The sequence below is a fragment of the Geotrypetes seraphini genome, chromosome 18 (assembly GCF_902459505.1).
Source record: "Geotrypetes seraphini chromosome 18, aGeoSer1.1, whole genome shotgun sequence".
Taxonomy (NCBI): domain Eukaryota; kingdom Metazoa; phylum Chordata; class Amphibia; order Gymnophiona; family Dermophiidae; genus Geotrypetes; species Geotrypetes seraphini.
The window spans coordinates 23390254-23403466 of record NC_047101.1 but is presented as its reverse complement, the minus strand read 5'-3'; the positions used below and the strand labels follow the sequence as shown (position 1 = coordinate 23403466).

Sequence of the window (13213 nt, the reverse complement as noted above, 5' to 3'; positions counted from 1 at the left end):
GTAATCTAGAATATATTGTAATTCTTTATTCTCCACCAGTTGTAAATTGACTCAGTTGCTATGTAACATCTCCTGTGATATTGAATGTACTGTAATTCTTCACTATTACCTGTAATTAACTCTTCTCCTGTAATGTAATTCTACTGGAAATGCCCAGATATCATCTTTATTGTAATCCGCCTAGAACCGCAAGGCACAGGCGGAATAGAAATCCCTAATGTAAAGGAACACAAAAACAGGGAATCCAACAGAAACTGCAGATCATGTACAAGATGCCGGCACTGTTTATTGCAATATTAGTGATAGAGTGCTGCAAACCTGTGTGAATTTGGTACCTATGCAAAAGGGAGAGTAGAGAAAGAAAAGCGAAAAAAAAAAAAAAGAATAAACAAAATTACAAAAACAATATTTCAGAAAGGACATGAATCTCTTTTAACTTCTATAAAAAGCACTTGTCAAATGACTTATTACCAACCAAGGGACCCAACACGGTCCGTGTTTTGGACAACTTGCCTTCCTCAGGGGTCCGTGGTAAATAAGTTATTGTAACAAACAACAGTAAATGGAATAAGCAGGTGTCCCTCAGCCTCCGATGTCGAGTGTCAAAGTGTGTCGCAATGACACTCGACATCGGAGGCTGAGCGGCACCTGTTGTTTGTTACAATAACTTATTTACCACGGACCCCTGAGGAAGGCAAGTTGTCCGAAACACGGACCGTGTTGGGTCCCTTGGTTGGTAATAAGTAGTTATACCACTAATATTGCAATAAACAGTGCCTGCATCTTGTACATGATCTGCAGTTTTTGTTTTGTTTTTATTCATTGCAGTAATCCTGAAATCTTCCACTGGCTAAGTGTGCCTTCTGGAGAGGGCTTAGAAGCTCCTCTTTTAAGTATTTGCTCGCTCTCTCCCTTTTTTTAACTCTTTGCACATGTTTCATTTCACCGATTCAAAATTTCACTCCAGTACTTCTGATGTCCTTTCAAATCCTGTTGGACATGAGTCGAGTGTTGAGTTTCCTAAAAAATGACCTTAGTTTACATATCTTACACTTTTTCTTCCTATTTTTATTTTTCAATAATCCATCTCTTTCCTCCTCCCAGTCATCTTCCTCACTTGCCCAGGGTCCCCAAGCACCCCCATTGAACTCTGGGTTGCCACGTGGATCTTCCGCTGGGTATCTTACAGGGATGGCAGTCCTATTATAATAGACTAATCTTTTCAGTAGAGATCTGACTACATCCGGTCGCTGTTCTGACAGGTCATAACGTTCATAGGGGTCTCCACTGATGTTAAAGAGCCAGACAGATTTCCGCACTCCGTCAGTGAGTCGTTCTAGGTTCCACCAGCTGCCAGGGAAGTTGGTCAGGGTCTGTGGGGGTATCCAGTCACTGTACCCAGGGTCTCCGGTCAGGAGCTTCCAGTCACCCATGCGAATAGATGCCTGCACAGCTGTGTTCCAGATCCCTTGGCCCTCTTCAAAAGATCCAGACTTAGCAAGGTTATAGAGAGGATCAATATTGTGAAGAATTTCTGTTCGAGGAGATGCCTTCCCCTCACTGATTGCAGGCCAAACATTGTACCCATCCAGCCCCTCTGTGTCTGATATATTGCCGCCTGCTAAATTAACAAGAGTAGGATACCAGTCTGTAATATGAATCAATGCCTGGCTCGTCCTGCGTTTTCGCTTGATCAAAGGGCTGTGGACAAACCCAATGCCACGGACTCCGCCTTCCCAGTAGGTTCCTTTGCGGCCCCTCAAAGGCCAGTTGCTACCACCAGAAAAAGTCTGTCCTCCATTGTCAGTGGAGAACACAAGCAAACTGTTGTCATAGTAACCATATTTCTTGAGCGCCCAAGTGATGTTCTTCACTGCTTCATCCATGCAGGTCACCATAGCAGCATACTTACGTCGTGCCACATTGCCCATGGCCCGATATCGGTAAATATACTCCTTGGGAGACTGCAGTGGTGTATGTACTGCCTGGAACGCCACATAAATGAAAATAGGCTCCTGGGGGCTGTGTGTGGCAAGAATCCTTCTTACTCGCTGGGCATACAGAAATGTTGAGTACTTCCCACTCTGGTCCCAGGCCACATTCTCACCTTCATGCAAATCATATCCACAGACACCAGGGCCATCGCAATTGTCATAGCTATAGTAGTCCACATTGCCTGTCAGGGAACCCAGGAAGGTGTCAAAACCGCGCCGTGTGGGCAAACATTCCTTTTTGTAGAAGCCAAGGTGCCACTTGCCCACCATATGCGTGGAATAGCCAGCCTCTTGCAGTTTTTGGGGCAAAGTGACTTGGTGGAGTGGCAAACAGTTAGGCTGTCGTGGTCGAATGATAGAGTGCTGCAAACCTGTGTGAATTTGGTACCTATGCAAAAAGGAGAGTAGAGAGAGAAAAGCGAAAAAAAAAAAAGAATAAACAAAATTACAAAAACAATATTTCAGAAAGGACATGAATCTCTTTTAACTTCTATAAAAAGCACTTGTCAAATGACTTCAATGCATATGATTACACCCTGGCTTTGCATTCTATTCTATAAATATGATAATGGTAGCCAGAGCCGGCTCAAGGGATTGTGATACCCTGAGCCAACTTTCAATTTGGCGGCATGGGCCACCTTTTGGTTTGATGCCACCCTCCCTCATCGATGCGCACCCCCCCCCCCCGGCGCACCCTTACCCCGGGCCACCCTCTCATGGTCCACCTGTAAATGCCGTTGTCTTCTCCTGAGCACCAGCAGCATTTCACCAAACGCAACCCAGACCAGATCCAGCATCTTCCCTCTTCCCACCCTGCCCCACTTTGATGCAACTTCCTGTTTCCACAGGGGACCAGCATAAGGAAGATGCCAGGTCTGGTAAAACGCTGCCAGAGCTTGGAAGAGAACAACTGCATTTAAAGGTAGACTGAGGGGAGGGTGGTCTGAAAGACAGAGGAATTGCCAGACCCAGGGAGAAAGGTTTTGGCCATTGCAGAGGAATAGGTGAGGCAGGCTTTTTGGCACCCTTGAGGCTTGGCGCGCTGAGCCAGTGCTTCATCTGGTCCATGCCTTGAGTCGGTCCGGATGTTGGCACAAATGAAGTACAAAGAGTAAGGTAAATTCTTGTTATGACTTGGCTGTTTACAAGGATTTTTTTTTACACATTTTTAGATACTCACCTGCCCCCAATTTACCTGGTCACTGCGGAGAATGTGCTGGACCAGGGCCCATGCACCATATCTCCTTCTGGAATAATGTAATCATGGGCCCTGAATCCAGCCTCAAGACCAATTACATGAGTAAATGTTCAGAGTACTAACATAGGAGCCCTTTTATTAAGCTGTGCTAAGAAATGGGCTTAGATCGCCAGGTCTTTCCCATGTGCTAAGCCCACTTCTATTGCTGCCATCAAAAAGGGCTTTTTTTCCTATTTGTTGCATTCCTGGCCATGCGCTAATGTTAACATTAGCAGATGGCCATTTAAAGAAATTATTGCTGGAGTACTTACCTCCTCCTATTTAGGAAGCACTAAGAGCTCCAGCATTACGGACGCACTAACCTATTAGATCAGCAGTCATGTCAATGCACTATCTGATTAAAGCATCCATGCTCATTCTCCACCCCCTGATATGCCCCCTACCAACAAAATACAAAAAAAAAAAAATACCACACGCTTAGCACACAGAAGTGGCAAAACTACCACAGAATGCTTTAGTGCAGCGGTCTCAAACGTAAACCCTTTGCAGGGCCTCATTTTGGATTTGGAGGGCCGAAGAAAAAGTAGTTAATGTCTTATTAAAGAAATGACAATTTTGCATGAGGTAAAACTCTTTATAGTTTACAAATCTTTCCTTTCGGCTAAGTCTTAATATTAATATTGTCATTTATAGCTAAAGAGACAGATGATCAAGAAACGGTTTTATTTTACTTTTGTAATTATGATAAACCTGGGGAGCCACGAGTTTGAGACCACTGAGTTAAGGGGAACAGTTAATCTGCTGTCTGGGTTGGAGGGCAGAGGGGAGAACAGGACAATCAAGCCATTGTGACATCACTGATGAGGCTGGCTCTTATTGGTGGAATGAGGCATTATGACATCACAGTCTTAGCTCTGCTTCCCAAAGACAATGAGGATGTCGTGGTTACAGTTTAGCCAGTGGTTTCCAACTCAAACCCTTTGCAGGGCCACATTTTCGATTTGTAGGTACTTGGAGGGCCGCAGAAAAAGTAGTTAATGTCTTATTAAAGAAATGACAACTTTGCATGAGGTAAAACGCGTTATAGTTTATAAATCTTTCCTTAATTGCTTCTGATAATTTCAGCTCTACACAGCTGAAAGCAGTGCAACATGCAGAAAGTGAAGTTTAGATAGTTTTTCACTTTCTGCATGCAAAATTATGATTTAGATTCTAAAGTATCAACTGCAAGAGACAAGATTTTGGTGTAGTCCTCTAGGCTTTTTTTGTAGAGGGGAGAATCAATATCCGACTTGTGCCTGGAAAACTTTTGCCTTACGTGTCCGTTGGTCGCATCCGCAACCGCCTTCAGCTCTCACCTCCTCCAGTACTGGACACAACGACTTTGTCCATGTTTTTAATTTTGGCGTGGGGTAACCCTATACTTCTCTTAGTAGAAGTCTTAATAAGACAAAGGGGTGCTTTTATTAAGGGGTGCATTTAGCGTAAGCAAAATCGGTTAGCGTACCCTAATTAAAGGACCCCTAAGCATCTTAATTAAAAATTCAGCCCTCGACTTGGCCTATGTTTTAGATTTCAGCCCCTTATGCGATTCAGTTCTACACCCCTGACTTACAGCCTGCACTATCTAAAGTTTTAGACAGGTTAACAGGATATACGGGAGTGGTTTGAAAAGTTTGGTAAGAAAGCACATTAAACAATGTGGTCTCTCCATTGAGGACAATATTTGGTCTGAAGTAAATCTTAAAGCCCTTAAGACATTATTAAAGACTCTTTTTTTTTCAATTAGCTTTTGGTGTGGCCTAGAAAATGACACGGGGACAAATTTTTCCCCATCCCCGGGGGAACTCATTTTCCCGTCCCACCCCCGCAAGTTCTTTTCCTGCCCTTGCCCCATGTCTGCAAGCTCCGCCCTCATCTGCACAAGCCTCAAACACTTTAAAATCATAAGTTGCAACATTCTAGAGCTCAGCTTGTGATGTCATAATGCCTCATTCCACCAATGCCTAAGCTCCGCCCTCATCTGCACAAGCCTCAAACACTTTAAAATCATAAGTTGCAACATTCTAGAGCTCAGATTGTGATGTCATAATGCCTCACTCCACCAATGCCTAAGCTCCGTCCTCAACTGCACAAGCTTCAAACTCTTGAAAATCATGTGTTTGTGGTTTGTGCGGATAAAGCTGAGCTTACAGGAATGGGGCAGGAACAGCGACATAGCTCACAGAGATCGGACTGGGAAATTGAGTTCCTGTGGGGAAGGGGGAAAAATTGTCCTCGTATAGTACAGACTCTTTTCCGATTGATCAATTGATTGAGAAGTAATCAGGTGTGCATGTTGTATAATTGTGTTTCTTTTAGTGCAGACCTTTAGTGTGTTCTTTTCTTTATTCTATTGAATTTTTATCACTATGTAAACCGCTGAGAACTGTTGTAAGATGTGGCGGGATATCATACTTTAATAAACATAGACACTTACCCTCCCTTTTATAAAACCACGAAAGCGGTTTTTAGCACAGGCTGGCGCACTGAATGCTCTGCACTGCTCCTGACACAGAGTTCCTATGAGCGTCGGGAGCAGCGCAGAGCATTCAGCACGCTGGCTTGCACTAGAAACCGCTTTTGCGGTTTTGTGAAAAGGGGTGGGGGTTAGTCCAGTGAGTTTCCAGTTTTTTCGTATCGTAGGGAAAAAAACTGCAAACTCTGGACTAAGGGTTCTTTTTACAAAGGTGCGCTAGCGTTTTTAGCGCACGTACCGAATTAGTGCGCGCTACCTGAAAAACTACCACCTGCTCAAGAGGAGGTGGTAGCGGCTAGTGCGCGTGGCATTTTAGCGTGCGCTATTCCGCGCATTAATGCCCTAACGCACCTCTGTAAAAGGAGCCCTAAATGTATAGCCCTCAAAAGAGTTTACATTAACTTGCTTTTTTTACCAAACTTTTCAAACTATCCTTATCAATTACAAAATAAATCTATATGACATTTTAAAAACCCAATTAATTATTAGCCCAAACAAGTACCACTTGCAAGTTTAGGAAACATACTGTACGCAAATTCATTTTAAATTAGCAAGCCACTGGGGCAGATCAGTCTTAACATATGTGGCATTTGTCATAATTAACTTTGCATTGGAATTAGCTGGTCCTGAGGTGGGGTTTTCATCTAAGACTCTACACTTCTCCCTCCGTATTCGCTGCGATAGGGGATTAACAGAACCGCAAATACAGAAAAACCGCAAATAACTGTTTCATATGTTATTCGCAGTTTTCTATTAAAAACCATCTTGAAAATATGGTGAAACCGCGAATAACATGGTGGGAGACCTGGCCTGTTCCTGAAGGAGAGGCAAAACACGGTAAAGAAAGTGCCGGGAATCAGTGATTTTTTTCTGTAAATCCTTGGAATCAGCGATTTCTCTATGCAAGCTGATGTAATTTGGGGGAGGAGCCAGCAAGTTAAAAAAAACGTGAATAATCGAAGCTGCGAATGCTGAAACCGCAAATACGGAGGGAGAAGTGTCCTGGCCCTTACTGTTATTATAAACAATACCTTCAAAAAAGGAGCAGTTTGTCAGCAATCTGAGAGGAGCTAGGAGGTAGCACACGATGTGAACCACCCATCAATTATTTTAAAAGCTCCTGGAAATCTATCCCCCTGAGGTCAAAGGTTGCAAGGAAATGCAAGACAGCTGAGTTTGTTTTCAAGTCCTTGATATCTCAGTAACGGAAGGAGAGAATCCAAGCGACCTTAAAGATACGGCAATCTTTTATCCGTAATAAGGTAATATTCCAGACCATATTATACCATTTATAAGAGGTTTGGATCTGCAGTTTGGTTATTATGCTAGCTGTAAATAGTACATTGTTTCTGTTGCCTTTGGTTACACATTGTACTGCACATTTATAGCGATAGTGCATGCTTGTATGATTCTTAAAACACGCCACAAAGCACTCACTATCCTTAAACCTGACAGCAACAGTGAGGGGGTGTACATAGGACATCGATCCTGGGCAGAAGCAGCTATGACAGGTGTTTTACAGATGTCAGCGTGAGTTTACCCATTACAGAGTGCCACAACCAGAGGTCCCACAGGAGGAGCTCTATAAGAGAAACACTAAAATGTGCATGCTGCCCCTGACGTTGTACTGTCTGCCCTGCAGGGATTGTTATAGCACCGGCGATCCTGCAGGCTGCCCTATTAGCTTAAGGTAAGAGCGGGGATGCTGGGGGAACATGCAGGCTTGCAGGGGGGGCATTATAACACATTTTCTATACTCATATGTTGAAGATTGAGAGATGCCTGCCAGGCCTGTGCAGAGGGAGGAGGAGGAAGGGGCAAGAGGGAGTGAGAGAGGGGAGGGGAGATGCCAGACCTGGGGTGAAGTGAAGGGAAGAGAGAGACCAAACCAAAAAGAGGGGGAGGAAAGCAGAGGACTAACGGAGAGAGGGAGAGGGAGGGAAAAATGCAAGACCACAAGGGGAAGGGTACAAGATACTACTCCAAAGTACAAATACTACTCCAAAGTAGGTGGGCAGGATGGCAGGAGATATAGTAGGAGAAAGCCTGTACCTGGGGAAGGGGATACAAGAGGTAAGGAAGAGAGAAAGAAGAAGCTGGATATGGGGAGAGACATGAAACAGAGATACGATGCTGGGCATGGAAGGAGCATATCAAGGGGGACACTACTGAAGAGGAGAATAGGGACAGGGACACAGAAGAGAGATGCTGGATATGATAGATAAGGGATTCAGCGGGAGGATGGATGGTTGGCAGGGGAAGCTGGGGGGAACATGCAGGTCTTTGGGGGGGGCAGGCCTTTGGGGGGCCTGATGTAGAAGTACACGGAGGGAGGGAAGGGGGGGTTCAAAGAGACGTGCATATACCGGACTGGGGGGAGGGGAAAGAAATAATGGGTCTAAAAGCAGAGGAGAGGGAGAGGGATGGACAATGGGATTTAGGGAGGGAAGGAACAGAAATGGAGAGAAGTTGGACACAAGGGATGGTGTGGAGGGGGTGGGGGTGGGGATAGAGATACTGGATAGGAGGGTAGTTGGGAAGAGAAAGGGAGAACTGGTGGACCCTGGAGTGGTGGTGAAGGAGGGAGAGATGCTGGATGAAAGTGTAGTTGAAAAAAGGAGAGATGGTGGATCTGGGGATGGTGGGGTCCATCGCTGCAGCTGCGGCGGGATGGAAAGGAAAAAAGGAAAGATGCCAGACCTCTGGGGGAGGGATGGGAAACAGAAGGGAGGACAGAGATGGAAGATGGATGGTTAGCACCAAGAAAGAAGGAGACCCTGGCAAGCAAGTTATCAGAAGACAACCAGAGCCTGGGACCAACAAGATTTGAAAAATGACCATACAACAAAAGGTAGAAAAAATCATTTTATTTTCTGTTTTGTGATTACAATATGTCAGATTTGAAACGTGTATCCTGCCAGAGCTGGTGTTAGACCGCAAACGTGAGCTAGGATTTAAGAGAGAGAGGAAAAGTCTTTTTTGTTTGTTTACACCACAGCGCCAGTGTGGTTAGGAGAAGGCAAAGGGGGTGAAGAGGCTATAAAAGGGGTGAAGAGGTTATAAAATAAACCCACCAGGATGTTTGAAAAAAACCACCCAATTGGGCAGGAAAAATGAATCTAAAAATTGATTCAATAGGCTGAATCGAATCAAAATGTTTTTCCTGAATCGGGCAGCACTAGCACACAGCAATGCCGGGGGAGAGGGAGCACAGAGGCACACAGCACAACGATGCCGAGGGCCTCCACCCTAGGCATAAACTTTCCTTGCAATGCCACTGCTTGTAACCCCCGAGACAGCTAGCTCAAGCTTTTGGCCTTCCTTTTGTTGCCTATGCAGATGGTACCCAAATAATTGCTCCTCTAGGTTTTATACCGAGACAATTATACTGCTTAATTAGTGTCTATTGATGGTTGCATCCTGGCTAAGGGACAACTTTCTAGCATTAAATGTCTGGGTTCAGACTCTTAGTTAATTTAATGGTTGATAGAGTTATGGTAGCCTTAAAGTATTCCTCTAGGAATTTGGACATTGTAGGAGGGGCTTTTGTTCAGGATTACTTGTATTTTATGATAAAATAGACCCATAGTCCTCAAGTATTAATGAAAGAGCCCAGGCTTTGTAACCCCAAACCCACACATAGGGAGTGCCTCCCTCAATAGAAGAAGCAAATCCCTGCAGGTCCTTAGGAGAAGGAGATGCTGCTGCCAGAACATATCAGCTCAGCCCCTACAAAATGTGGGAGACAGGGTTAGAGAGGTTGAGGTATTTGACAATAAAGGTAGAAAGCATTTTACCCCCCCCCCCCCTTTTTTTTTTTTTTACTAAACCGCAATAGCGATTATTAGTGCAGGGAGCTGCACTGAATGCTCTGTGCTGCTCCTGACGCTCATAGCCCAGTGGACTTGGGTGCCTAGGGGCCCTCAATGAATTAATCCTGCCCTGAGGAGAAGGTGCTACTTGGACTTCTGGAGCTGGGGCAAGAAGTACACTCTCACAGGAGGGGGACATAGGGAGGACAGAGGCAGGGAGGGGGCAGGGCCATGGAGGGGCAGGTCCAGGGGGCCCAGTGTATTTGGGTGCCTTGGGGCCCTCAATTAATTAATCCTGCCCGGAGGAGAAGGTGCTACTTGGACTTCTGGAGCTGGGTCAAGAGGTACACTCTCACAAGAGGTGGACATGGGGGGCAGAGGCAGGGAGGGGGGCAGGGCCATGGAGGGGCAGGTCCAGGGGGCCCATTGTACTTGGGTGCCTAGGGGCCCTCAATGAATTAATCCTGCCCGGAGAAGGTGCTACTTGGACTTCTGGAGTTGGGTCAAGAGGTACACTCTCACAAGAGGTGGACATGGGGGGCAGAGGCAGGGAGGGGGCAGGGCCATGGAGGGGCAGGTCCAGTGGGCCCAGTGTACTTGGGTGCCTAGGGGCCCTCAATGAATTAATCCTGCCAGGAGGAGAAGGTGCTACTTGGACTTCTGGAGCTGGGTCAAGAGGTACACTCTCACAAGAGGTGGACATGGGGGGCAGAGGCAGGGAGGGGGCAGGGACATGGAGGGGCAGGTCCAGGGGGCCCAGTGTACTTGGGTGCCTAGGGGCCCTCAATGAATTAATCCTGCCAGGAGGAGAAGGTGCTACTTGGACTTCTGGAGCTGGGTCAAGAGGTACACTCTCACAAGAGGGGGACATGGGAGGACAGAGGCAGGGAGGGGGCAGGGCCATGGAGGGGCAGGTCCAGGGGGCCCAGTGTACTTGGGTGCCTAGGGGCCCTCAATGAATTAATCCTGCCCGGAGGAGAAGGTGCTACTTGGACTTCTGGAGCTGGGTCAAGAGGTACACTCTCACAAGAGGGGGACATGGGAGGACAGAGGCAGGGAGGGGGCAGGGCCATGGAGGGGCAGGTCCAGGGGGCCCAGTGTACTTGGGTGCCTAGGGCTCACTGAAGACTTAATCCTGCCCTGATTGCAAAGAGTCCTGTCAAAAGTGGAGGTAAGGTATGGTCCCCGAGTGGCTTAGGGCTTCTCTTCTCCAACTGCAACAACTGGGATGACAAAACAAGCAAAGCTTTGCAGAGATAAGTTAAAAACCTGAGGTCAAAGCCAAATGGAGGGAGCTGCATTTTTTTTTAGGGGGGGGAGGGAGAAAGATCAGAAACAATAGATCTTTTCCTCCTTTCCTTTCTCTTGCAAACTTTGCAATAACTTAGCATGGGGGTCCCTTGACTGATTCAGAACAGGCATAAACAGAGATCTGTTTTTATTTCTTTCTTTTTAAGTGTGTGGGTGTACCATTTTCCTGGCACGGGCCATTCAAAATGGTTTACACGCACACACAACAATATAACCCCAGCTAATAGCTAGAAAGCAGAGTTGAAGTCACTGCAAAACGAGGCAAAAAGGGGGAAACTTTTCTAAGCGTCTTTTAAAATAAGTTGTTACCTGCCAGTGATCAGTTGACTTCTTGACGGGGTGCAGATGGGTTGGATATAGTAATTCTCCAGTTTGACCCCTTCCGCTGCCAGTCTGTCCAGTGTTGGGGTCTCAATGTCAGAGCCGTGGTACCCCACATCGTGGTACCCCTGGTCGTCGGTAAGAATAAAGATGATGTGAGGTGGTCTGGAGGGGGCAGCAACTCGAGATTTCTCCTTCACTTCCACAGCAGAGCTGCCCAGAATACTGGGTTTCATCCAGTCCCAGGACAAGTAGCCAAAGCTGAGCAGACTGACCAGAGAGAAGCCAGTGAGGGCATACACAGCCATGTCGGAGCGAAAGGGCTCGGTGGTCCTTTTGGACCCTTCAGTAGTCAAGCATCAGTAGTCCCCCCGGCTGTCCGAGAAGGACTGACAAACCCCCAAAAGCTCCTCCTCCTTCAAGAAAGTTTTTAACGAAATGAAAAACTTTCTGCAAGTGAACTGGATCTGCAAGGTTTTTATTCATGGGTAGAAATGTGGAAAAAAAAACAAAACCCAACCCAGAAACGTCTGATCCTCGTCCCATACAAAATTAAGCATGCAAAGTATGTTTTTACATTTTTATGAACGTCTCGGTGGTTGTTCTAAGCTTCTTCAAAGGGTGAAAACTTAAGTCCCAGTCGTTTGACAAAGCCGCCACAGATTAAGAGCAAGTAAACATTTCACCCTGCAAGTCCACAGTTAAGGTCTGGCAGAGGTTCTGACGCTTATAAACGGGGCTCAGCCTGGGTCATTTTCTCTACCAGCTAGTTTTTCCTTCCAGAGGTTTATCCCTAAACTAACTGCTTTTGCAGATTATTGCTCTAAAACCAAGCTTCCACGAGATTTGCTGCAAAATCGCAACCGAGATGCCCTGAGAGGCACTTTTTTCAGCTTTCTTGAAAATGCAAACAGTTGAGCCGTCCCCAGTGGAAAATGATTCTGCTAAGGCAAAGCTTTAAATTGCAATTTGGAAAAGTTGTAAGGAACATCTGCCCCGGGCTCTAAGAGCTGCAGCCAGGTTTATGGGGAATCTGGTACCCCAGCGCCTCCCATTTCTTGAACTCAGAGGGGAAACTGAACACGCTAGACCGGGACCCTCCAGGGCCCTAAAGGCAGCTCTCGTTTCTTCCCGTTTGCCTTTCTGCCTCTCCTTCCTCTGGAGACTCTCCTGGCTTGCTGGCATCTTAAGTGATTGATAGCTTTTGAATTAGGAAATGATCTGCGCTCCCTCTTTGAAGACCGAGAGGTTTCGTCCAGACTTTAAGTCAGGCTTAAGGACAGTTTGATGTTAAGAGGGTGGGATGCTTGCAGCTGCTTTGTTTTCCAGCTTTCTGTCAACTTAGTGAGCACATCCATCTGGTATCCTGCCCCTGGAGCGGGAAGAAACTGTTTTGTTCTGCAGAAACGCATCCAGGATGCTACAGGCAAATTCCAGTACTCCAATGTTCCCAGGCTGCAAAGAAAAAAAAAAAAAAAAAAAGATTTGGGTTCGATCCTCAGAGAACTGAGAAACAGTAATTTAAAGAGAATCAGAGAAAGGAACAAGGGAACAAAAAATTCTACCCCCTAGGCCAGGGGTAGGGAACTCCGGTCCTCGAGAGCCGTATTCCAGTCGGGTGTTCAGGATTTCCTCAATGAATATGCATGAGATCTATTTGCACGCACTGCTTTCAATGCATATTCATTGGGGGAAATCCTGAAAACCCGACTGGAATACGGCTCTCGAGGACCGGAGTTCCCTACCCCTGCCCTAGGCCGAGAGAAACTTTTCTACACCTCTTATTTCGACAGTCGATGTTACTGGGGATTTCAGGCCAAGACTTAACTTCTATCTGTTCCTTAATAACTACAGAACACCCTTGGGGGAAGGGGTAAAACGCAGACCTCACGGACCTGACGGACCTCGCGGATCTAAACCCGCACATAGAAACATAGAAAGTGACGGCAGATAAGGGCCAAGGCCCATCAAGTCTGCCCACACCAATGACCCTCCCCTACCTCCCTTTGTGAAGAGATCCCACCTTTCGATCCCATTTAGCTTTAAAATCAGGCACACT

At 46.3% G+C, this 13213-nt stretch overlaps 1 protein-coding gene across 1 annotated transcript; it reads right to left on the bottom strand.

The window, feature by feature from the left end:
- Positions 1-707: 707 nt before the first annotated feature.
- ARSI (arylsulfatase family member I) lies at positions 708-12183 on the bottom strand. The gene is made up of 2 exons (XM_033927474.1): positions 11143-12183; positions 708-2382 (listed from the first exon to the last, which is right to left on the bottom strand). The coding sequence occupies exons 1-2, from the start codon at positions 11460-11462 to the stop codon at positions 984-986; spliced, it is 1719 nt and encodes a 572-aa protein (XP_033783365.1). The 5' UTR covers positions 11463-12183; the 3' UTR covers positions 708-983.
- Positions 12184-13213: the final 1030 nt, after the last annotated feature.